General features: G+C 35.0%; 2 protein-coding genes across 4 annotated transcripts; one reads left to right on the top strand and one right to left on the bottom strand.

Annotated features, from left to right (window-relative positions):
• Positions 1-5,624: 5,624 nt before the first annotated feature.
• On the top strand, positions 5,625-6,233 carry LOC137390913 (uncharacterized). Its single transcript, XM_068077229.1, has one exon. It carries the CDS (start codon positions 5,625-5,627, stop codon positions 6,231-6,233), a length of 609 nt encoding a protein of 202 aa, XP_067933330.1.
• A 418-nt stretch (positions 6,234-6,651) lies between these two features.
• LOC137390210 (uncharacterized) lies at positions 6,652-20,717 on the bottom strand. 3 transcript variants are annotated; one of them, XM_068076505.1, is made up of 6 exons: positions 20,578-20,717; positions 13,198-13,324; positions 9,649-9,987; positions 8,936-9,056; positions 7,949-8,099; positions 6,652-7,674 (listed from the first exon to the last, which is right to left on the bottom strand). In XM_068076505.1, exons 2-6 carry the CDS (start codon positions 13,259-13,261, stop codon positions 7,201-7,203), a joined length of 1,149 nt encoding a protein of 382 aa, XP_067932606.1. In that variant the 5' UTR covers positions 13,262-13,324; positions 20,578-20,717; the 3' UTR covers positions 6,652-7,200. The 3 variants fall into 3 exon arrangements, with proteins under 3 accessions (XP_067932606.1, XP_067932607.1, XP_067932608.1); XM_068076506.1 differs by having other exon boundaries at positions 20,649-20,716; XM_068076507.1 differs by having other exon boundaries at positions 13,198-13,320; positions 20,578-20,683.
• Positions 20,718-23,497: the final 2,780 nt, after the last annotated feature.

Below are 23,497 nucleotides of genomic sequence, written 5' to 3' on the forward strand. Positions count from 1 at the left end.
TATTAGCCCTGTATGTAGGCTATATGTGTGCTTAACTTGGTGGCTGTAAATAGATTTTTGTTCTGTCTAAATTCTAATACCTATGTCGTCAACTCTGTTGTGATGTCATTGAAAAATGAGCTGCCAAGACGCAGAAATAAGCGACAAACATCAATAGTTTCTGCCTGAGTAGCCGGTGACCACCGACCTCAACAACAGGTCATTGACCTGATCATTTTTCGCAAGCTTGTAAACATTGAATCATTGTTTACTATCAAGTTGCTCTCGCTGCGGTACCATCAGTGATTGAGAGGGTTAATATTACAATCTAAAATTAAAGCAGAATTAATTGCTGTGCTTTAGCACCACACAACTCTGTAAAGTAATTGGACATACATTAAACTTTTTATGTATCGTTCATTTCCTATGCGCCTATTTTGATTGACATAAAAGTCTGTTAATGTTCTATTGTAAATGTTGGTCACTCTAAGTTCAAGGCTATGAAAGAGTCATCTAAAACAGTATATACAGTACGCAATATATTGGTATAGTTTCACAGCCCCATAGTTTGGAGAGAGTCTCATCTCTAGAAAAGAAAAAAATAGATAATAAAAATGTTGGATCTTTTATGATTCCAGAGCTTTCTCTATGAAATATAAATACTTTTCTTAAATTACGAATAAAATTAATTCTTCTTCCTGTGAGCATGTTATTAATCACGAAGAAGCTTGGTGAATCGGCCTTTGTTTGGCTCGGAAGATATTATTTTGCAATTAATTCTTGCTCAATATTGTCAGGCATTCGAGTGGAAGTTACGGTCATTGTTCTGCACTCAAAATCACTGAGAGTATTTCTGGTCACCATAGTTTGTGTTTCACAAGCCTTTGGCAGCATCTCTTACCACCTGTAATTATTGGTTTTATCGTCTGTTTGTTGTTGGCATCTGTAAACGCCACTCAGTGGAGGCTGTCTATAGTTAGATTTAATTTGCATGCAGGGCACAAACACAGTATGTATTCAGTAATGTGATTTGTAAACACCGACCAAATAAAAATGTCAGTGAAGAGAAATTTTAGTACTAACAGTTGATATTTTAACAGCTAATGAATGTACAATAAGTTTAGATTCTCCTGTGAACAAAAATACAGAAACATTTTAATAAGAATTATACAGCTTTCGGCGATGTCTCACATGACTTGGATATGAAAGGTTAAAGCTGACCGCACAAGGAAGCCAAGTTAACAAACGCTGTTGAGGTTAAAGGTCCGTAATCTTTGCTAGAAATAAAAACTGAATCCATGACTTGACAGCCGTAACATCTGGCAATCTTGGAACATTGGAATCAAAGTTATAAAACAATCTTCTTCGCTCAGAAAACCAATATGGCTGCCATTGTCCGACTTGAGTTTCACCTAAATATGCCAGAATGTGCTGATTGATAAACATACATGTAGCTAAGTGGAAATCGCTTTGCAGAAAAATCAAGAATTTAACAATACTGTAAGCTATAACTAGATTTACTTACTTACTTATTTACTTACTAGATTTACTTACTTATTTATCAAGTGGCAGTTGTGCAGAAGAGGAAAATCAATTGCAAAATGGCGGACAGTAATTGTAGGAAAATTAGCAGCAGTTTACTAGGATAATCCATGAATAATCTATGGGTATGACATGATGTGCATTGCAAAAGCTGCCTACAGCAATGCACATGGTACCCATGGGATAATCACAACCTGTGATTTTTTGAGGTATAAATTGATTCAATTCATAACCCAAAACACTCAATAGCTAAGGCATCCGACCAGCATACAACTGCCTTGTCAATTTCATTATATACCGCCATCAAAACATATGGGCCCAGCAACCTAACAGTTTTAATAAAATGCTCTCTCAGCTGTATCCACCATAAAAATTGTAGTATTCATTTCACCATTGCTAAACAGTTTACAACACAGAAAGGTGAATAAATGTAGTGGTGACATCATTCAGATTAGCCTAGTTTCATCAGAACTCCAGGGTTCCATTTATTTTTCTCTGCAGGGCTCACTATGGGCAATTATTTCATAGCGGGTCTGCAGCGCAATGTCCCTTTTCAGCATATTTAAGCCATCATTGGCACAAATCTCAGTTGTTATCACACCAACTGGACTGCAGTCGACTGTGTTTCGCACTTGCAATTCTGGTTCAAGGAAACAAATATCAGTGTTTAAAATGGCTAAAATTGGTTCGATACCATTGCCTCTGTGGGTTGAAAGATAGGTATTTTCATTTGAGTGTCTTTGCATCATCCACAGCATTCCACTATTAATGTATCTCATATGTAACGTGCAAACCTACCGAACGACATCAGAACTGTCAAGATGCAGTGGCAGCCTTACTACATCTGGAATAAGAAGGCTGGCTTTGAAACCATGCTCTGGTTTCTCTGTTTTCTCCGGTTTTCTCTGGTCGCCTATTTAACTGGACTGCAACAGTGCATGCAAAATCATTAGCTGCCTGCCATCGGCAGTAAGTGACAGAAGAATTCTTCCTATCCAACAACTAAAAGGTTACAATTGTAGAATATTTTCTCAGCAAAAAGTCATCAGGCCATTGATGGAATTTTTACTATTAGCCACCTACTGCTGTAAGTTTGATAGTATTAATTTAATGGGTATCAATGTCCATGCCTTATTCTTCTGCTGGAACAATAACTAGTTCCTTGTTTGATTTACTGGCAAACACTCAACTATTGTTACCCTCATTGGGAGACTTTTTCATGCCTTGACACAGACTGTTGCTCAACTTTGAGTTAATAAAGGCTGCTTGTTTATAAGTAATGAGTTTATTAAAAATAAAGTTTCTATTGTTCTGTACTCTATGGGTTTTACATGCACTAACAAGGTGCACAACAAAATGACACATGATGATGATGCAAAATGATACATAACAAAATGAAATAATGCGATTACGATCGCATTTGAATGAGTTAATAGTGGATCAGCTACCAATCCGTGGTGATTTGTACCCCCTAGAAACTACCAAATACTCTTGTGACTCTAGATGCGAAGAGATACGAAGAGTTACAGATTTTTTATTAAAAACAGAAGAGGTTGTTAGGTAGGGCATTAGATACGGTATATAACTTATCTGACTCTTGTTAAACAATAGTAGCGATATTTGATTTAAATAGGTGAATTAAAAACATAAAAATAAAAACCCTGAAGCGTCCACAATAGCAACAACCTGAAAAGCACAATGGCTGCAATAACCAGTCTAAGAATTGTCTTTTCTTTCTTGACTGAGTTTTATGTAAGGTGCTAACTAACCTCCGCTTATATAGTCTTGGTAGTTGTAAGCTGGATGACGCGTATGAGCTCAACTCTTAATACGCTGTCTCGACCATATGAGTGCTACAGATAACTTTATCATATTAATAAAACTCTTTAAAAACGAAAGAAATTACGTATTTTAAATATTAAGCTATGCCAAAGAAAAGAGAGTTGATATGAAAAATGATGAACACAATTGTTAACTCGCTGGGCATTTCTTAAAAGCATCTAAACTTCAGAATGAAGTACCCAAACAGAAAGTTTTCGGTTCAAACGTCTATCACATGATTACCATGTGATTAATTACCAATTTAAACTACTCTTTGATAAAATTTGGATTCTCAGCGAAATGAGATGTTAGTAGTAAAAGGAGTAAATGTACATGCATTTGAGCGCGCAGGGCTACTATTGGCTACACTTTTAACTTAACCTTTGACTTGCTGATTAACAAACGTCTGCACTCAGCAGTTAGCCCGACAATGAAAAATGTGTATAGTAAAACCTCTATTTGAACGCCACCTTTATTTGACTGTAATAAAAAAGGTTTACATTTACGATGATTTATGAACGACTAGTTTTAGGCTAAAAGTTGTGCTTAACGAGCAAAACTTTTACGCATTGCAGTTTTTCAAAATGCAAAGCGTAAAGGTTTTGCTCTGCCATAAAAATTGTTTCAATACTAATATCGATTAATTCAACAGTGCAGAAGAAGAGTTGAGGTCAAAAGACATTGTGGAAGGTATTGAACAACCAGAAGATGTTCGTTCCATCAAAAACAACAATCAAAAGGCAACTGACAAGCCATTTGTAAATTACAACGCCAGCCTTTATTTGAATGCCACCTCTATTTGATCACCACTATAGAAGAAGAGTTGAAAAATAAAGCCCCATGGCGTTCAATTAGAAGTTTTATGGTAAATATACCCTATATATTTATAAAACTCTAATAAATCATTGCACTAAAGAAATAATATAAGTGGTAATTAAAGTGCTTCATAAAATATTGCTTTGTGTGGGACTCGAACTCACAACACTCATCTTAGTAAACCGACACCCTACGACCTGCACTGATCAATCATTCTGAATAGCAGAATAAGAGTGGTGTTCGGTGACATTAAAAAATTTCTCTCGTAAGAGAAAAGCTACAAAAGCAGACTTCCAGAGCACGGGTTATTATATGGCCCCGCTCCAAACAACACTGGCTCAATTGGCAATCCTAGAACACCTACTGTCGTCTTTCGTATCAATGCATCACAATTTATTGAGTTAGAAACTCAAGAATGCCCTATCGTAAGCATTAAAGGCAATCGACCTCAATGAACGCCTTTTTGGATTGTTGTAGAGAAAACAGCCAGCAATTCACACTGAAAATGTACACATGTGCTCTGCAGGCTCTCTGATTGAACATGACGGAAATTTCAGACAACGTAGAGGTTAATGCTAGTATATTATAGTGTTTTGAAATTCAGACAATTTTTGAAATGAATGTTACCTATTACAACTAAAATAAACTAATGTTCCCTTTATGGCTGTGTGACACTGGATTATGCACTCCGCTGTGCACTAGAAGGGTGCATCCAATGCAGTGCACTTTTAATAAGCTATAGCACTGGATCTTGTTCAGCCAATAAACAGAGATCCGTTATATAACAGCAAGCTTTATTTGAGTTCATCTAATCATTAGTGGTGGATCCAACTTTCTGACAGGGGAACTGAATTATGTCAATGTTGTGATAAAAAAACAAAGTTTATAATACTCATATCTTGTTTAAGTAAAGTCATTTATTTTTGGCATTATTTAGGAAAAAGCCTTTCTAAGTATAAACCTGTTAATAAGTGTGTATAGAATATAAATCCACTGCTAGCTATAGAAAGCTCTTGATCACTTTGTTTGTGCAGGTGGATTGCATATAAACTGATGAATTGTTGCATGTGGGCAGTATTCAACTGCCGCTTGTATTGGGTGTCCTCAGGAAAAAGTGATATAAACAAGTAAGTGCACCTAGCATATTTTTGTAGTTCATTGCTAATTGTTGAGCAGTAAAACATTTCCCATAACTGGTCACAACAATTTATTGTAAGAACATGCGGGAAAGTGCTAAGCCATGCTACTACATTTTTGGAAGATGTTGAAAACGAGAGGAGAGTAAAAATTGATAGATATTAACTTTTTTACACCGGTCAAAGTCATTTAGAGCAAATTAGACAATCGGACAAAAACAAAACGATTATAGTTTTAGACGATGTAGTTGTCGTGATACCTTGTAATTTTGTTGTAAAGAAGAAAAAGGTTTATGCGAGTTAGTATAGTTGTAGAAGGCTGGGAGAATCATGGTACGAGCATGGTTGAAATCAAGAGCTGAGATAGTTGCTGATGAGGGAGAAGAGAAAAGTACAACTGAAGTAAGTGGACTGTTGATGGATAAGATGGACATAGGCACTGACGCTGAGAAGAGTTTGTTGCTTGCGGTAGAACAAGCAGGAGTTAAGCTTAACAAACTAGAAAAAATTGATGACTTTGACCCAAAGGATTTCACTCAGAGATTTGACATAACTCTGACTGATTCGGTGGCCACCAACCAACCTCTAGGTGACCTCTCCCAAGAAGCTTATGAAGCGGAGTTGGCCAGATATAGACGTCCTCATTTTCACTTCACGGATGAGATGAGGCTGATCAAGGATGGCAGTTGCTATATAGACATTCAAATCACTGACCAAAAGTGGGCGCGACTCTATCTTTCCACCGGTGATCAAATAATTATTCCTGCTGGAGTGTTTCACTCAATTTCTCTTGGTAAAAACTGGTTTGTAAAGGCATCTGGCTATTATAAATCGCGTGGCCTTGAGAATGAATACCTACCAAGATACGACTACGATGTCAAAACACTCATCCCTGCCAACGAACGCAGATGCTCCCAGTTTGCAGCGACCTCCAACTAACTGGACTTCCTGGTAACACCACCTTATCAGCAGGTACACAGGGCACCCGTCCCTCCACTTCATCAATTTTGGGCTTCAATTAAAGTTATAAATCCTTAATGGCTAGTCAGTGCAAGTGTTTGTATGTTCTTGTGAATCATTTATATTCATACAAGTGGTTTTTTACAATAGTTTCTTTAAAACTGAGTATATTTAAAAGAAATCTCATAGCAGGTTCATCATATAATACTATTTGCAATACATCATAAAGCAATGTTGGAAAACATCTTTAAATGCTTTTTAGCCTTGCAACTTATCGGATTCTAATGGTAATTGCTAGCTTGCGATTTAGTTATGAAACTAGATACCACTCGAGAGTTGTGTTCTCGAGCTGCCATACTAGCTAGTACCTACTACTGAGTCTAATGGTGGTACATCCGCAGAAGTATCATTTTATTAAATTAATTTTTCTCAGAAAGAGTGAGCGAATGCATTTAATATATATTTTATGCAGTAAAAATGTTATGCATCCAAAAATTTAATACTTACATACCATGCATATACGCATTGCCACATATCTAACAAAGTAATTAAAGTGCATGTACAAAGACAAGTTAGAAAAACAGTAAATCATACAAAATATTTGCTGTATAACGACTAGACAGAAGATTAGATACATAATCTCAGATCTGATGCATGTTGCAATAACGCAATGTCAAAAATAGTTGACAGCCTAAAATGCGAGTAAAGCTTTTTAACAGTGAAAAAATGAATAACTACTAAAAACAGTTTAAGAACGACCTTCCATGAGCAGCTTGTGAAGAAAATTACATAATGGCAAGAATGACGTTGCTGGCCTTTCTGAATAAAAATTGGTTCACCAGGAATCTGGTGAGTGTGATGCGCTCACTTTCCATCCGAGGAATCATAAAATGCTTACATTTTACTTGGGTCATATGCATAACAAATGGGGGAACAACTCTCAAAGCTAATCTTTGCTTAACGGCTCAAGTGTGTGGTACGGATAGGAAAGTTTAGAACCTGCACGCACATCAGGTATCGGATCCATATAATACGGCGGAGAACTTGGCTGAGCCTCATCAGCATCTCTCCTAAAGCTTGGATTGGCTACTTCTGGCTGACAATAATCATAGGGGTCTTCAGGAGGGTCACAGTCCGCGTAAGTTGAATCCCTAGTACTTTTAGCGCTGTAGACATGGTTGTCCTCAGCCGTAGGAACACAAGTGGGCTGTGTATACTCTGATGGTACCTCACCACAAGGGGATGCAGCCTCTGAATAGATCTCACCATCACAGCTAGGAGAGACTAAGATGGGAGCCATAGGCAGTACCTTAGGCGGTTGACAGACCTCTGACGGGTCCGTATACTCAGCCGAGTCCGGTGAGGACGAGCGATTTGCCATTTCCACGTAACTTGTCTCTTCATATACAGGCACCTCATACTGTTCAAACAAAAAATGGAGCATAAGACACATTTGTCAACTATCAGCATATTGGAATGAAATTAATCAAGGAATACAATAATTGATTCAACATAATTTTATATAATAATTTGAATTATTTAAATAATATATATCATATAATTTAAATAATCAAATAATAATTTGATTCTAAATGAAAAGAGATCCTTCTCAAGGTTCATTACACCAGTGCGGAAAGGAGTATCACAGAAAACTAATCAATATTAGGCAATAGATATAATTTGAGTCAACTTACACCGACAGACGTGACCCGATCATCCCGCTGATTTTTGAGCAACGACCGAGAGAGATAGGCAGCATTGCCTGTGGAGTTTCCTGGAGGTGCTGCAGCACCAGCACGACCGAAGGTGTCTTCCCTGGGTAACTCTCTCTTGTAGAAATGTCTTCTGTAATACACCATCTATATATGATACACATACAAGATTTGACAACATATGTTGACATACATATACAACAGCTGCTTCACAATTTGCATGATCACCCCTCCAGAGAGTTAACAACAACCGAGCCTCGGCATACGGTTACAGCTTAGCTTGCGATCATCTCAATTCCAAAAACACAGTTGAAAATTGATGTTCCGTACCAATATCAGAGTGAAATGACAAACTTTATAAAATAACACGCCACAGTATATTTATTCCAAATAAATTATTACCAAAGTTACCAGTAAACATGATATCTTCAAGCTAGTACAGCACAGCTACTGAGCATCAACCTTCACTTACAGCTGCTGGAATGTCAAACAACAGTTATTGGAAAATCAAACAACAGCTATTGGAACATCAAACAACAGCTATTGCAACATCAAACAACAGTTTGTGGAACAGCAAACAACAGTTGTTAAAATGCCAAATTACAAACAGAGAGTAGTGACCCATTACAACCGCAGAGCGCAGAGTGCCATACTACAACCACAGAGTGTCACATTACAACAAGAAAGTGAACTCACTACAACTACATACTGTCATAATACAGTCACATAGCGAGACATTACAGCTACTGAGTGTCACACTACAGTCATGTAGCGCCACGCTACAGCAACAGTCATACAACATCCCCATGTTATAAACACATAGGGTTATACACAGAGCATCACATTACAGCCACAGAGTATACCACGCTACAAACATAGTATGCCACACAGCGGTTACAAAGTGTATAAGCCTAGAGAGCATCTTCTAGGATAGTTGGGTGTACCAGCTTTGCATAGTTTATCACTCACGGTCGTCTTTGATTTTGGCGCCTCCTGTAGAGGAGAATCCCGACGACGACTATGAGTAACAGCACAACAGTCAGTACCAACAGCACGGCAAGCACAACTGTAAGATTGACCTTGCCAGGCCCTGCAAGGAATATTGGGATCCATAAAGTTGAGATATATATGCGGACTTCAACTCAAGTATAAGTTATCCTCTAAGGTAAAAAATTTAATCCTACAAAATGACTATGACAACAAAACAAGTATGGAGTATTACTTACTGTATAACATAATATTACAATATTATATCATAATATTATGATATATAATATCATCATAATATTATGATATCATATATCATAATATTATGATAAAACATCTACTTGGCATAAAATGACTAAGGGTATAAACTAAACTTGAAAAACGAAAACAAAACTGAAAACTTCCTCCTTTTTGTCTCAACACAACTTCTGTGTAAGCTTTAATTTGGCAAAGGTCACTGTGTTCCTCCTTTTAGCGTAAACTTGACAACCGTACTTAAAACAGATAGCCAGAGTTGCCAAAATATGAATCAGTGAGATAAGCACAGACAATGAGGAAAATCATATCAATAACAGCTGCAAGATGCCCAGCCTGAAAATAACAGACCTTTAACTAAATATTCATCTCTATAGCTATTATTAGTAGTATCATAAAGTAACAACATAGAACATATGTATGTTTACTGCACCTCCTACCTATAGTGGTGATAGAGTAGTCGGTGCTGCCCGGTGCTATGTCAGTTGTAGCCACTGTGACACCCTCCGATGTGCCTATGGTCGTCTCGACTGCTTTTGCGCATTGGGGCAGTGCACTAATGCTCTTGTTGACATTCTCATTTATGCCTCGATCATAGCTGCAGAGGGCTTCCCCGACGACTACAGGGTTGACACAAGCGCGGTCTTCTTCACTGAAGTAAGTCGATGCTGGACAACTCTGATACTTCCATTGGTATGGGTTTAAGCAGAAAAAATAGCCAGTGCAGATTGTAGGGTGACTGATCTCGGTGTAATCGTCAGGGTCACACGGTACACATTCTAAAGTGAAAATAAAAGCGCTGCATTGAATGACACAGCATCCACATTTGAGCACAGTCAAACCTGGAATTCATAACATCTTAATTTATGAATTTTTATGACATGAAAGGTTAAAGGAGTAAACATTTGCCTCAATATCTGAAGTAATTTTCAACATGTGACATTCGAGCTTTCTCGAAACAGTGCGATTATGTAAATCTATAAATATATATAAATCTCAGTGTTTGTCTGTCTATCTATCGTTCGTCTGTCCAGTTATAGCAATAGTTTGAGGAACCAAAAATCCACTTCACACTGAAGTTAAACTCGTAACCTCCAGGTCTGCAGACAAGCGAGCTAACCCACTACGCTACGCTGTCCTTGCCATACTATGAAATAATAGAGCACATACTTGTGCATCGCTTGCAAAAATAGTAGCACCCTGTTCATGATTGCGTTAAAGATCATTACGCATAAGGTAACACAAACGTGCTTCAGATGAAGAAGACAGCTTTTATTATAGAAAGTTACTAGCTTTACTAGCTTAAGTTACTCAAATTATTTTGGTAATTACTTCATTACCCATGCAATACCGAGCATTCATCTAGTCTATATATGGAAATCTCAAAGTTTGTCTATCGTCTATCCACTTATAGTGATACAGTATTAGCAACGAAAAATTCAAATCGCAAGTCTATTAACAAGCGTCCGCAACCACAAGGCTAAGCCATTCTTATCAATCCCATCGCTCTTACCATATACTGTATACCCTTCTCCCGATAGCACATGCTAAATGACATATTAATTGATACATTGAGGCAACGGGTTTTGATGGCCCTGTTATAAAATATTTTTCGCCTAACTCTATGAAACACGATGCTTTTTCGTCCTCGCCATACTATGGCGAATCTGTTTTAAGCCATACGATATCAACAGAAACGCCTGTCGAAATTAAAATTTGGCGATTGGTGTACTGATTACGACGGAACAGCAAAAATGTTGATATGCTATTTGCTGAAATACCTCCTACAGCGCCGAAAAAGGATATACGCTGCTCACTATCTCTATTTAGAGTTATTCGTTATGGTAAAAACAGATTTGCAAACAAATAAGTGATGAAATTTTAGTTTGAAGTTTAGTAACATACGTACTAAAACGTTCTTTAAGTATGTGTTTAGTAAGCTAAATTAATTTAAGTTAAATTCAGCGTTTATGTTACACATCTGTCTCGAAGGTAAGATCTCCCCACAGTACGTACTACATGTAGTACATTGTAATGTTATATTTTCTTGCAGATCATAACCACTAAATACACTAAAGTTATTGCAGGTAACTATAGTTAGTAAGGTTAACATATTGTTTTGTTACTAATTTTTAATAATGATTTTGATGATTTTTACCAGGAGGTGTTTGCATTAGATAATTACTATGGATTTCTATACAACTCTATGCGATATTTTGCGTTATGATGCCAACAGTGAAACGAATTAAAATCGTATACTAAATAATTTTCATTGTAATCGTAGCAAAACAGACTACAAATATTTAACCCTTACTTGCTAATAATTTCCCATTTACATTTAATTTACAGTTTTATTTTTCCTCCTAATTTATTTCAACAAAACACTTCTTTCACGATATGATACGAAATTTAAAAGTTACAGTTGTTTGAAAAGTTGAAAATCTTAAGAATCGTTTATTTTTCCTCTTAGTTTATCTGAACTGCACAAAAAACACTTTTCTCATGATATGAATTTTAAAAGTTAAAACGGTAAATGTTGCATATATTAAATAAAAATAAATTTTCTGTCTAAGAACTTTTATATTACCCAAGCTAGCCTATATATAATATTATAAATCTTAACGTTTGTCTATTTGTCCAGTCATAGTGATAAAATTTTGGTAATTGAGAATTCGCTGAGCAATGGATTTGAACTCAGCACTAACAGTTTTGCAAACAGGCATTTATCCAATACACTATGCTGTCTAACTGGTTATACCATGGAATAAATTGGGCACATACTTATTACGCATGTCATTTTTTCATGGTTTCACACTCAACGCTGCAGCTAGCGTTATGCGTGAAGCCATACCAGAGGAAAAATGCTTAAACTCACATGGCTGAGACTACTGCAAGACTACTACAATCAATATAGAGCTGTAGTAGGCACTGCAGCCGGTACAGTATGAATTACACAGAAATATACACAGTAAACAGAAATAAACAAAACACCTTTATTTAAAGGTTAGAATGATAAATGTTGTACACGTTGATTAAAAATAAATTTTCTGAGCAAGAACTTTTTTATTACGCATGGAAAGCTGGGCATGGAAAGCTAGACATCCATCTGGTCAGTACATACCGTATACCGTATATGAAGTTGTTCATTTGGTTGGTATCTATAACGTTCAAATAATAATAATAATATTGAGCAATGCTTCATATCATCATCGTATAGTTTTAAAATAGCGGTTTTCAACAATAGTACAAATATTAGTAGCAGTAATAAGAAAGAAAAGTATTATTTTCTTAGAATTAAAGCACAAATTAACACGAGCAAACATTTTCAGATCAACTCGTTAATAGGTCTCTATTATCATCTAGTAGTGGTGAGAGGAAAGTAATTAGCACCAAAAAAGAAACGTAGAACTAGTGAAAGCGGAGAGCCAAGCCATGGTAATTAATGATGAGATGCGCAAAAATATTATTAAATGAGAAAAGAAGAATATAAATAAATTATGTTAGCTCAAGGTTTGCGTGTAAGCCTAAACCATAATCAGTTCTAGTCGCAACTACTGACTGCATGAGAATAAAACTCCATACCTCTATTGTCATATCTACCTACTATCTCCTGTACTGCCAAGGCTGCACTTACATTCGCCTGTCTTTAATGTAGATCTCTTTTTATTGACTACAATCTTATTAGTTTCATTTTTACATATAATAAAGTTTTTATATTTAGTTTTGTTTACAATAGCTTTTATAATACTCTAATTACCTCAAGCATTTATTTTTAAACTTTCAAGTCGTGGAATGATGTAAAGAAATCTAATACCATTTCATCTAACAGGAATATTTGCTCCAAAATATAACGATTGTAGCATGAGAACAAATCTTGGAGCAAATTAAATTTGTATGTCAAAGTTTGACAGTGCACAAAATATTAGGATATGGACGACGAATTGGCCAATAGCGTGTCATGAAACAAGAGATCCACAAAAGGGTCTCACCTGCCAAGTCCTCTACGGTGTAGGAATAGCCACCTCCGACCAACAGAAAGTAGACAAGCAACATGATGAAGAGGCTTTCCTTCTTTAGGTCATGTTCATAGCTTGAAGTTAAATATAGCCATACTGTCTACAATAATTATAGCATTCATATATGCCCTATTTATAAATATCATATATATTTGTTAATACAGAAGAACAAAAACAAAAATTATACAAGACTATTACAATGCTGAAAGAATTAAATTAGAGTTAAATTTAAAAAAAGTCTGGGTTTAGGATCTATAGCCAAATTATGTTTAAATTCATCATGTATGCTTGTATATTTGTTATGGTGATCAATATATAGTAAAACCTTACTGTATTTTATTTCCTGGATATTACCAGCTGTATCACACTAGGTTTGCATTTCCACCTTCTATTACAATTCTTTGATTGACAATATTGTATTTTTCAGAATAATAGTTCGCTAATAATTTAAAATCACTGTATTCCCACAAGTTTTAATATTATGTCCCATCTCATTATATACTTCTTTTGCCAAGTCGTGTTGTTCTTTGCGATTTTGTAAATGATTCATATTCTTTTTTGAAAGTGTGATTTTAGCAAAGTTTATAAGCGTAGCCACTTCCATGAAAACTTGGTATGATTTATTAATAAATACAGGCATAATCGATCTTCTCTTCTTAATACCATCCTTCGTTAATACTCGAGTAACACCACCTCCTCCTGCTGCTTGAAAGAAATACTGAATGGCAAATGATTGAACTTTGGGAATAGCTGGAGAATTTTTTTTCATAGATAAAAAGGATGCAGAAAAATTTTTGTATTCCATTTTGCTAGGTTTTTTTTGTGCTTCATGGATGAGTAGGCCTAATTAGCATTATAATCTTAACTAGCGGAATGTTTTGCGTTGCATGGGTATTAAAAACCAGCTTATAAACAATGAGAGGTAATGTAGTTGCCTGCCACTTGCTATTAGCCTGGCACATTGCCAATGGCTAATTTGAGTAAGCTTATTAATAAAAGCTAATTACTTGCTCTCACAATTGAGCATGCATAAAATTACGCTACTGCCCTCCATGACAGTAGCCACTTCCATGCAAAATTGGTATGGTTTATTAGTAAATACAAGCATAATCAATCTTTTTTTTTAATATCTTCATTTGTTAATACTTGAATAACACCACCTCCTCCTGCTGCTTGAAAGAAATACTGAATGGCAAATGACTGAACTTTGGGAATGGTTCGACAATTTTTTTCTATAGATCATGCCATTGAATCGCAACGAAGAGCGGTAGCGTATTTGCACCCAGATAACGAAATATATCGCCAAATGAATCCATCAAACTTGTGTTGCTTAATTGGTAAAGGATTGGACTGGCAAACAAGAGGGTTCAAGATCAAACCATCAAATCTTCTGCAATAGGGATTCTTTATTCCAAGATTTTAATAGCTATAGCTGACACACACATGCGTGCATGCACACACAAACTTCGAGAAATATATATAGTTTGGGGATCCCACTAAAAACGGGTAACGAGTCGAGTGCTGGACTTTTGGATGGTTTGCTTTTGGAAACCATCAAAATACTATCATTACCATTTTAACAAATGTGGGTCTTACAAACTTCATGAAGAGACTATATCAAATGGTGAAACTTTTGGGTAAGAATGTTGAATGATAGGTGCTGGTCTGAGATGTCTAGACATATATTTTCAGATGTTCGCTGTTTATTACTGTCTATATTCATCGCAAGTTGTTCGGTGATGATTAGCAGATGCGAAAATGAGCCAATAGACAGACCTGGAATATTAAGCTATCACAAGTGTTTGTTTAATGGTACCGAATAAACAATTAACTGACTGGAGAGAGTATTCAAAATGGATGATGTGCCAGCACTTTTGGATGCAACCTGACATCATGGTGGACATTTCACGGCAGCAAGCTGATTGTCAAAATACTATTACTGCTATAATTGATTTATTAATGTCAGATTTATATCTACTTCGCCAAGTAATGCTGTATTGCCTGCAAAATTGAATCTTATCTCTTCATCATCATTAGCTAAATCATTAATGTCTATTAGCTATTTTACCTCAATACGGGACTCTATTCGAAAATGCATCTACTTTTACTTTATAATGGCGGAATTGAGGTGTAACTCGTCTATAACTCTTTGTAAAATATTATTAGCAAAAGTTCTATAATTTCGACTCGCAGAAACAAATACATTAAAAATAATAATTTTTATATTTATCTTTTGCATACTCCATTCCGTCTGCCAGCCTATTATCTGTATAATTAATAGGTGCTGTTGATTTATCTATATAAATATTTCTCAAAGTATGTGGATATGTGTGTCATTTCGGCTATAGCGCACGCTGATTATTTTACCAATGTGGCCACGCGTTACGATGCCCCTGTTAAGAAATATTTTTCGTAAGGTTCATTTACTATATCTGGGGTCAAAGCCAATTCTTCTCACGCGAAAAATTACATTGTCTCCGTGGGAAGAGCCTCGACATTATCTCTCCGTTCAGTCAGACAAAGACAGTACCATATCTCATTTTTGCATTTGTTCCGGTATTGAGAGGTACCAGTACCGTCGTATTCAAAGTTTTGTTGGATAGCTTCTAGTGGAACAGTAACCTTTTTTATACCCACACACTTCTATGCAAGAAATGGTATTATTAATTCTACATATTCAGGATTTTTATTTTGTTTTTTCAGTTCGTATTAATTGTATCATTACCGAATCATCTTTTATTGTAAGCGTAGCAAAACCGACTCAATTTAGCTATTACTTGCTAATTATTTCAAATTTACTTCTAAACCTTTTTAGTCGTTTTGTTTTTTTAATTTATTTGACCTGCACGAAACATTTTCCTCATGATATGAAGCTTAAAAGTTGTTTGACAAAGTTTGAAAACTTTTATAGTTGTTTTTATTTTTTCTTAAATTATTTCAACTACAAAAAACACTTTTCTCATGATATGTAGTTTGAAAGTCAGAATGGCAAATGTTGTTATATATGTAAAACACAAATCTAATTTCCGTGCAAAAACTTTTTTATTACTTGGGCAACGCAGGGTAGTACAGCTAGCACTAAAGTCATTGTAGGCACTTATAGTTACTAAGGTTAACATAGTATTTTGGTACTATTTTTAATGATGATGTTTTTTACCAGGAGGTAATTGTGTTAGATAATGACTATGGGTTTCTATACCACTCTATGTATGTCTATAGCCTACAATATTTTCACATGCCAACACTGAAACGAACTGAAATCGTATAATTGTATAGCAAATAATTTTTTATTGTAATCGTAGCGAAATAGACTATATTTGGCCATTCCTCTCTAATGATTTTACATTTAAACACCTTTACATTTATATTTTTCCTTCTAATTTATTTCAATGAAACACTTCTTTCAAGTTATGAAATTCTAAATATACAATTGTTTGAAAACCTTTACAGCTGTTTTATTTATTTTTAATTTAGTTGTCCTGCACAAAACCATTTCCTCATGATATGATGTTTGAAAGTTACAGTTGTCTGACAAAGTTTGAAAACCTTAACAGTTGTTTTTATTTTCTCTCTTAAATTATTTCAACTACAAAAAACACTTCTCTCATGATATGTAGTTTGAAAGTTAGAATGGCAAATGTTGTTATATGTTAAATACAAATCAATTTTCTGTCCAAATGCTTTTTTATTACCTGGGCAACGCCGGGTAGCATAGCTAGTCTTAATAAAAATTTATATATCCGAGTAAATCTTTTTTTACAGCTCAATGAAATAGGTGGAAGATTGGGGTGTGAAAACCTTGGTGTTTTTACTTATTGCCTTATTTTATTGTAGATCTCCATATTATAAAAATTTTTTTCAAATAAAGTATGCATAGGTAACACCGTTCCTGTAGTAGCACCGTTGCTAAGGAGGTGTAAACAATGTCTTAATCTTAAATTTCATAACTTATTGCAATGATTTTCATAAATTATCAAAGTAATTTTCTAAATTTAATGCAAATTATATAAATTAATACAATATTTAGTAAACTTAACATAAATTTCATACATAAATTATTAAAATTCAGTAATTATAAAAGTATTTCAGAAATTGTATGTAAAAGTGTTTCATAAATTATAACTAATATTTCCTAAATTTAAATCAATGTCTAATGAACTACTGTTACATTCTGGAGAACTTACTGATTCCAATGATATGGCACTTGTCTAAATCAGGTGATAATAAACAGAAATGTACATACATAATTAACTCTACTTCTGCTGTTTGCGCGTTATTATCTCATTTGTTTATGCATCACTAAGCATAAAGGAAGTCAATCCTAAATGAATCGTAGGCGTGTAAATAATGCTATCTTGCGCATGGTAGGCATGTCTGTTGCCATACTTAAAACATATTTATATTGACATCATACAAAGGTGTGTCCAAAAATCGCACCATCTCAGTGGATGAACATGTAGACAATAACCTCTATGTTAGTGAGCACTTCGTGCAGTCTTCCAAAGCCGAGTCAAAGCTGTATAAGAATGAAAGGGACCTAAATCAACTGAAGTTCAAAATTGAAAAAGGGCGTAAGCCATGGAAGTGAGTGTTTTTATAAGTTACTTTCACTTTGTATTTAAACAATTATAGCGAGTACATGATTTATGCATGTTGCAGTTAGTTGTCTCTCAACTACAATAAGTCATAATTTTATTGTGTTTTATAGGATTCGGAGATGGCACCATAAATTACAAAGATTAGAAAAGAAACATCAAGAAAACCGAATGGCAAATGCCTGAACTTTGGAATGATTGGACAATATTTTTCCATAGATAAAAAAATGCAAAAAATGTTGTATTCTATTTATCTATGTTTTTTGTGCTTCATGGATGAGTAGGCCTAATTAGCATTTTAATGTTAATTGGGGATCCCACCATAAAAGGGAAACGAGTCGAGTGCTGTACCTCTTGGGTGGCTTGGAAACTATCACAATACTATCATTACCATTTTAACAGATGTGGGTCATTTTCATTGCTGTTATAGCTTGAAAGTGATTGTGTCTAATAAAGGGTTTTTAAAACCAACAATGGCGTCTCTTCTTCAATAATTCAGCTGTAGCTATAAACCACCTGATAAGAAGGCCTTCCAATACTAGCATTTTGTCAACATAACTGATAAGAATCATGCATTAACATATTTACATTAAAGGTTGACTTGCAACAAAATTCACATTATAGTTATTTGGTATCAAAAGATTCACCATGTCTTACTCTGTTGTGTTGTAGGTGTCAAATATGTGGAAATTTGATTACTAGCTCTTAAAAGCTCAAAAACGAAAAGCCGTCGTAGATTGGAATCTCTACTCATCTGACGTAGTATTCCAGTTTGGTTATCGTCTTGTCACGTATGTTCTCACATGAATTGAAAGGCCAATAAAAAGCTTAATGTAAAACTTATCATAGCACTTGTTTATGACAAACACTTTGGGTTTACCAAAGACCCAGTATCAAATATAGATGCTCGCTACTTTACATTTTTCTTTCGGCATTATTCAATCGTCCAGTCGTAATCTGATCACGTGACCCAATACTTCGCAAATAATTTTTGCAGCTCTTTTCGATTATCACAGGTAACCATCAGGCTCGTCATGATTGTCAGACAATGATATATACTCCTTCGAGGTAAGGTTAAAAAGTTTAATGATTTTTCACGGTAAGTTATAAGATATCAGCGCTAAAAGTGACAGCATTACAATGACGATAAAACAGACGCGTGAAAACAATAGACATGGTTTTATTGAATGCGTCAAGTATATTTGTGAAAATATTTCAACGAATGAGGTTGCATGAAAGTGTAAACAGAAACCATCCTGTAACAACTACGTCCCATTTGAGCCGTTTTGGAAAGCGAATCCAAACTACGGCTGTCTCGTGTGGCTGCAATTAACTGTTCGTTTTTGAGCTTTTAAGAGCTTGTAATCACATTTCCACGTATTTGACACCTATAACACAACAGAGTAAGACATGGTGAATCTTTTGATACCAAATAACTGTAATGTGAATTTCGTTGCAAGTCAACCTTTAAGGTGTAACACTGATGAGATTGCATGAGCTCACTTTGTAACCAGCATATCACAACATGCAAACTAGTTTATCAAATATAAACCAGCTGCTACATTCGAGTCAATGTAGCCTGTATGAGCATTATTGAGGCTTGCGTTGGCTGTCAATAAATGGTGAAAATGGGTTAGTTTAGTAAAATTTGAGTTAGTAATGATTAAATATAGCCTTCTTTCACCGTTTTTAAAAATTGGCTTTCGCTATTTTATTCCTATGGGACCTCTATATCTACTAGCTTGTAACTTAAACTTTCTAATCAACTCATATATCTTTGTCAAGTTGTCATGGGTAAAATTCGTGAGCACAAGACTGAACTAGATTTTGAAATTTATGTAAAGGACACATAAGGTATGAGCAAATCATAACAATCACGATTATGTACTAGGCTATCATAAATTTAAAAATATGTGGGAATGAATACCCAAACAGCCTTCATGAGGAGACTATATCAAATGGGTAAGAATGTTAAATGATAGGTCAGCAGTAGGTGCTGGTCCGAGATGTCTAGACATTTATTTTCAGCTGTTCACTGTTTATTACTGTCTATATTCATTGCAAGTTGTTTGGTGATGATTAGCAGATGCAAGAATGATCCAATAGACAAACCTGGAATATTAACCTATCACAAGTGTTTGTTTACTGGTACCAGATAAACAATTAATTGACTGGAGAGAATATTCAAAATGGATGATGTGCCAGTACTTTTGGATGCAACCTGACATCATGGTGGACATTTCACGGAAGCAGGCTGATTGTTAAATAGCTATTACTGGTATAATGCACGTGAGGAAAACAATATAGTAGGAAATAAACAAAAAACCTAAGCATTAATGCCACTAATGTTGCTAGTCTAACTTAATATCAAAGTAGGACGACAGTATTCACAAGAACGACAGTACCTACTGAGAATAGCTATGCAATGCTGTAACAGTAGGCTAACTTATAGGCTACTAACAAAAACTACTCAGCAAAGCATAAGAAGAGTGGACCTATATAAATACTATAAACCATAAATTGAAATGAATAAAGCTAATATATAAAACGGCAATAAAAGAAAGGATCTGAGCAGCAAAGCAATATGGCACAGGTAAAATAACTACTAACTGGCAGTGAAGGCGATAAAACTCGTATCTATAGAAGACGAAATCATATCATGTATAGTTTCAGTAAAAAAGTAACATTTGCTACTTTTATTACTCAGGACAGTCATGTAACTATACCTATGAAAATAATTAGACACTTGAAACATTACCTATAAGTTGGACCACTCATTAGTTTTTTACTTTGTACAACCCTTCTTAGTTAGTTTACTTGCTGTAGTACCTTGTGAAAAATATTGTAAAATATGACTATGGATTACCACAGTAAATGTTACTCATAAGTTCAGTTACCGGAAAGGGATGTAAAATACATAGGACTTCGAGCCCTGTGTAACTATAGAGCTGTTAAAACGATTTTTGCATCTAATTGCATCTATAGTAAGCTGAAGACGCCAAAGAACTAGCGCTAGTTCCAGTGACCGCAGCCTTGCGTCAAATAGAATACTAAGAATTGACCTATGCTCGCACGTGCGATTTATGATGTTCTTGTCGTTGTCGGTGCATTTGTAGCGAAAGAACGATTAGCTATTAACCTAACTTGTATGATGTAGCGGCTTGCACATCGTGTAATCGTTCATTACCACATATTTCAAATTTCGCTTTTGTGGGCTTCTATATATTTCGAATTCTAGCTATATATTATAATGTAAAGTCTAATAAAATTAGGATACGTCAATGTTTCGCGTGGGCACCTTTACCGTTTACGCTCAAGTGAAAAATAAAAAAATACGTAGTAGGCATACACACATAGATATAATAAACTATAATAATATAATAGAGTTTATTATATCTATGCATGCACATTTTTAGAAAAAAACAATTCGAACCTCGTTAAATAATTCTACGTTTGAAGCCCATCTCCACTAGTTTTACAACACTGTAATATACGAAACAATTTTATTGTGCCATCGAAGTATCTACCTAGACATAAGTCCTTAGGTACTAGGCAACATAGTTTCTGTGTTGCATTATCTTATGCAATTCAGTTATGTTCTGCAAACCCTGCAGTGAGATCTGATAGTACCTACCTATTCGTGTCCTTCAACAATTCTTTTGAGTAAAAACTGTTTTTGTTAGTTGTTATTTAAAAAAGTATAATAGAGAGTGTATTAGAGAACATCAGTTTTTAATTCTGTCCATCTTTGGTCTCACAAATGAAACAGAGAGTATGTATTACAAAACAACCAGGATACATTAGGGATATAAATGAATGTGCGAATGTGAAGTCACTTAATCTTAAAAGAAGAACATGTCTTTTGGTATGTTTAATTCCACAAGTAATCATTCAAGGGACAGAGACTAAACAAAAATAATCTGTCACTTTTAGCAGTTTTTGATAGTCTAATTAATCTGACACATTTCCTGGTCTAAATCACTGGTCAACTACAAGTGTGAAGTGAGCCTATATACCGCTGACACACTGATCTAAGCTGAGCTCACTCACTAAGCAAACAAATAGCACTTCCAACTCTGCATTAATATTTGGTGTTTGCCTTAGTGTTGTTCACATTCTACCATAATCACCAACGCAAACTATTCTGCAGTACTGTAGCATTAATTCTGTAAGCCACAACATATACTTGACAAAAAACCTGTAAGTCAACAAAAGAGTTGATTTTAAAATGTGTAATTACAAATTGGTGAATGCAATAAAATACCTGGAAAATGAGTTGAAAAATAGTGGCATAACTAGAATATGACTTTCCTAAAACACTATTATATACACACGCAACAAGTTTCATACCCTCAAAATTTTATTGCCCTGTCATACAATGTTTATAGTTTTATCTTTACATATTTTAGTGCATTATTCATTTTATGCATATCTTTTTTATTTCGTGCATTTATTCCAGACAAGTTTTAAGTTGGATTTAGACCAAACTTCACAACATGGTTTTTGCTAATTAAATATTTCCCGAACGCTGTTATGGTGCACTCATTAGCCTTAAACAATAGTTGACACTAATTCCATTGTGTTAAGTTCTTGTTTCGCCTATAAAATTAAACAGCACAAACCTTCGTTGAACACTACATTCGACAATGATGATAATAAATCTCCCATCTAATAAACATGAGACATATTGCTATATGTAGCCAAAATTTGAGGTGTCTCCAGACTTTGTCTAGCACTGCAGTTTCTTTGAAAATACCGTAAATAATTACGCATAGCAATTAAAACAGATGCATTATTGAGAGATTATCATACAGATATTGATTAATAAGTAATCAATAAAAAGAGGTCTGACTGTTACTTTTCACCCTAGAGACATGCAAATAGAAGTTTAAACTTTGTGAAGCAGGAGAGGGATGCTGTCAAGGTAGAGGTGGCAATAAATATGAGGCCTACTTAGCAGTGTAACCTACTTTTACTTGAGACTCCGTAAAGCACAACTAATTTCGCTTGGTTATTGTACTATTCTCAATCTAGTAATTTTTCTTTTCAATTCTCACTTCCTTAGAGAAACTTAAACCATAACTGTCACGAACAACTTTTATCGTTGTTCCTAGGTAAATCAGACACGCTAATTCCGATTTTGTACTCAAAATAAAGATTAGTCCACTAACCTTCAAAGTCATTTAGGCTTTTTTAAAGCGTTTCAATATCCGTTTCGAAAACAACACAATCGGCATTACAAGCTCCGCCCATAAATATGTGACGAAACCTAGCTTTTTCAGGAACGGAAGTTATGAATGTTTAGTCCGATTTAGAATAATAGAGATGGGTGTCTTAAAACCCATTATTATCTAAATCCAGCCTGTAAAATAATTTCAGATTTTTATGAAAGGTATATAAACTATTTAAAATTGCTCGTAGCTTGTTACATGACGTTTAAATGGGCTGGACGCCGAGGAAAATGAGCTCAAAAAGCGCGGTTTTATCACAAGCTAGCGTTGTTATCGCGCTTTTTTAAATATGCAATGTCAAATAGCTCATCTACCTTTCAGAAAAGACTGATATTATTTTTAAGGCTAAATTTAGATATTAATGGATTTTAAAACACCCATATCTATTATTCTAATTTGGTCTAAACATCCCTACGTAACTTCCGTTACTAAAAAGCTAGGTTACGT

This window comes from Watersipora subatra, chromosome 3, assembly GCF_963576615.1.
Source record: "Watersipora subatra chromosome 3, tzWatSuba1.1, whole genome shotgun sequence".
Taxonomy (NCBI): domain Eukaryota; kingdom Metazoa; phylum Bryozoa; class Gymnolaemata; order Cheilostomatida; family Watersiporidae; genus Watersipora; species Watersipora subatra.

Excerpts from the sequence above, each read along its gene's own strand:
- LOC137390210 (XM_068076505.1), bottom strand. The coding sequence starts at position 13,261 with ATGTTGCTTGTCTACTTTCTGTTGGTCGGAGGTGGCTATTCCTACACC. Across the intron at positions 9,057-9,648 it reads CTACTCTATCACCACTATAG|GGCCTGGCAAGGTCAATCTT; the intron begins GTAGGAGGTGCA and ends TATTCCTTGCAG. Across the intron at positions 8,100-8,935 it reads CGCCAAAATCAAAGACGACC|AAGACATTTCTACAAGAGAG; the intron begins GTGAGTGATAAA and ends GGTGTATTACAG.
- LOC137390913 (XM_068077229.1), top strand. The coding sequence starts at position 5,625 with ATGGTACGAGCATGGTTGAAATCAAGAGCTGAGATAGTTGCTGATGAG.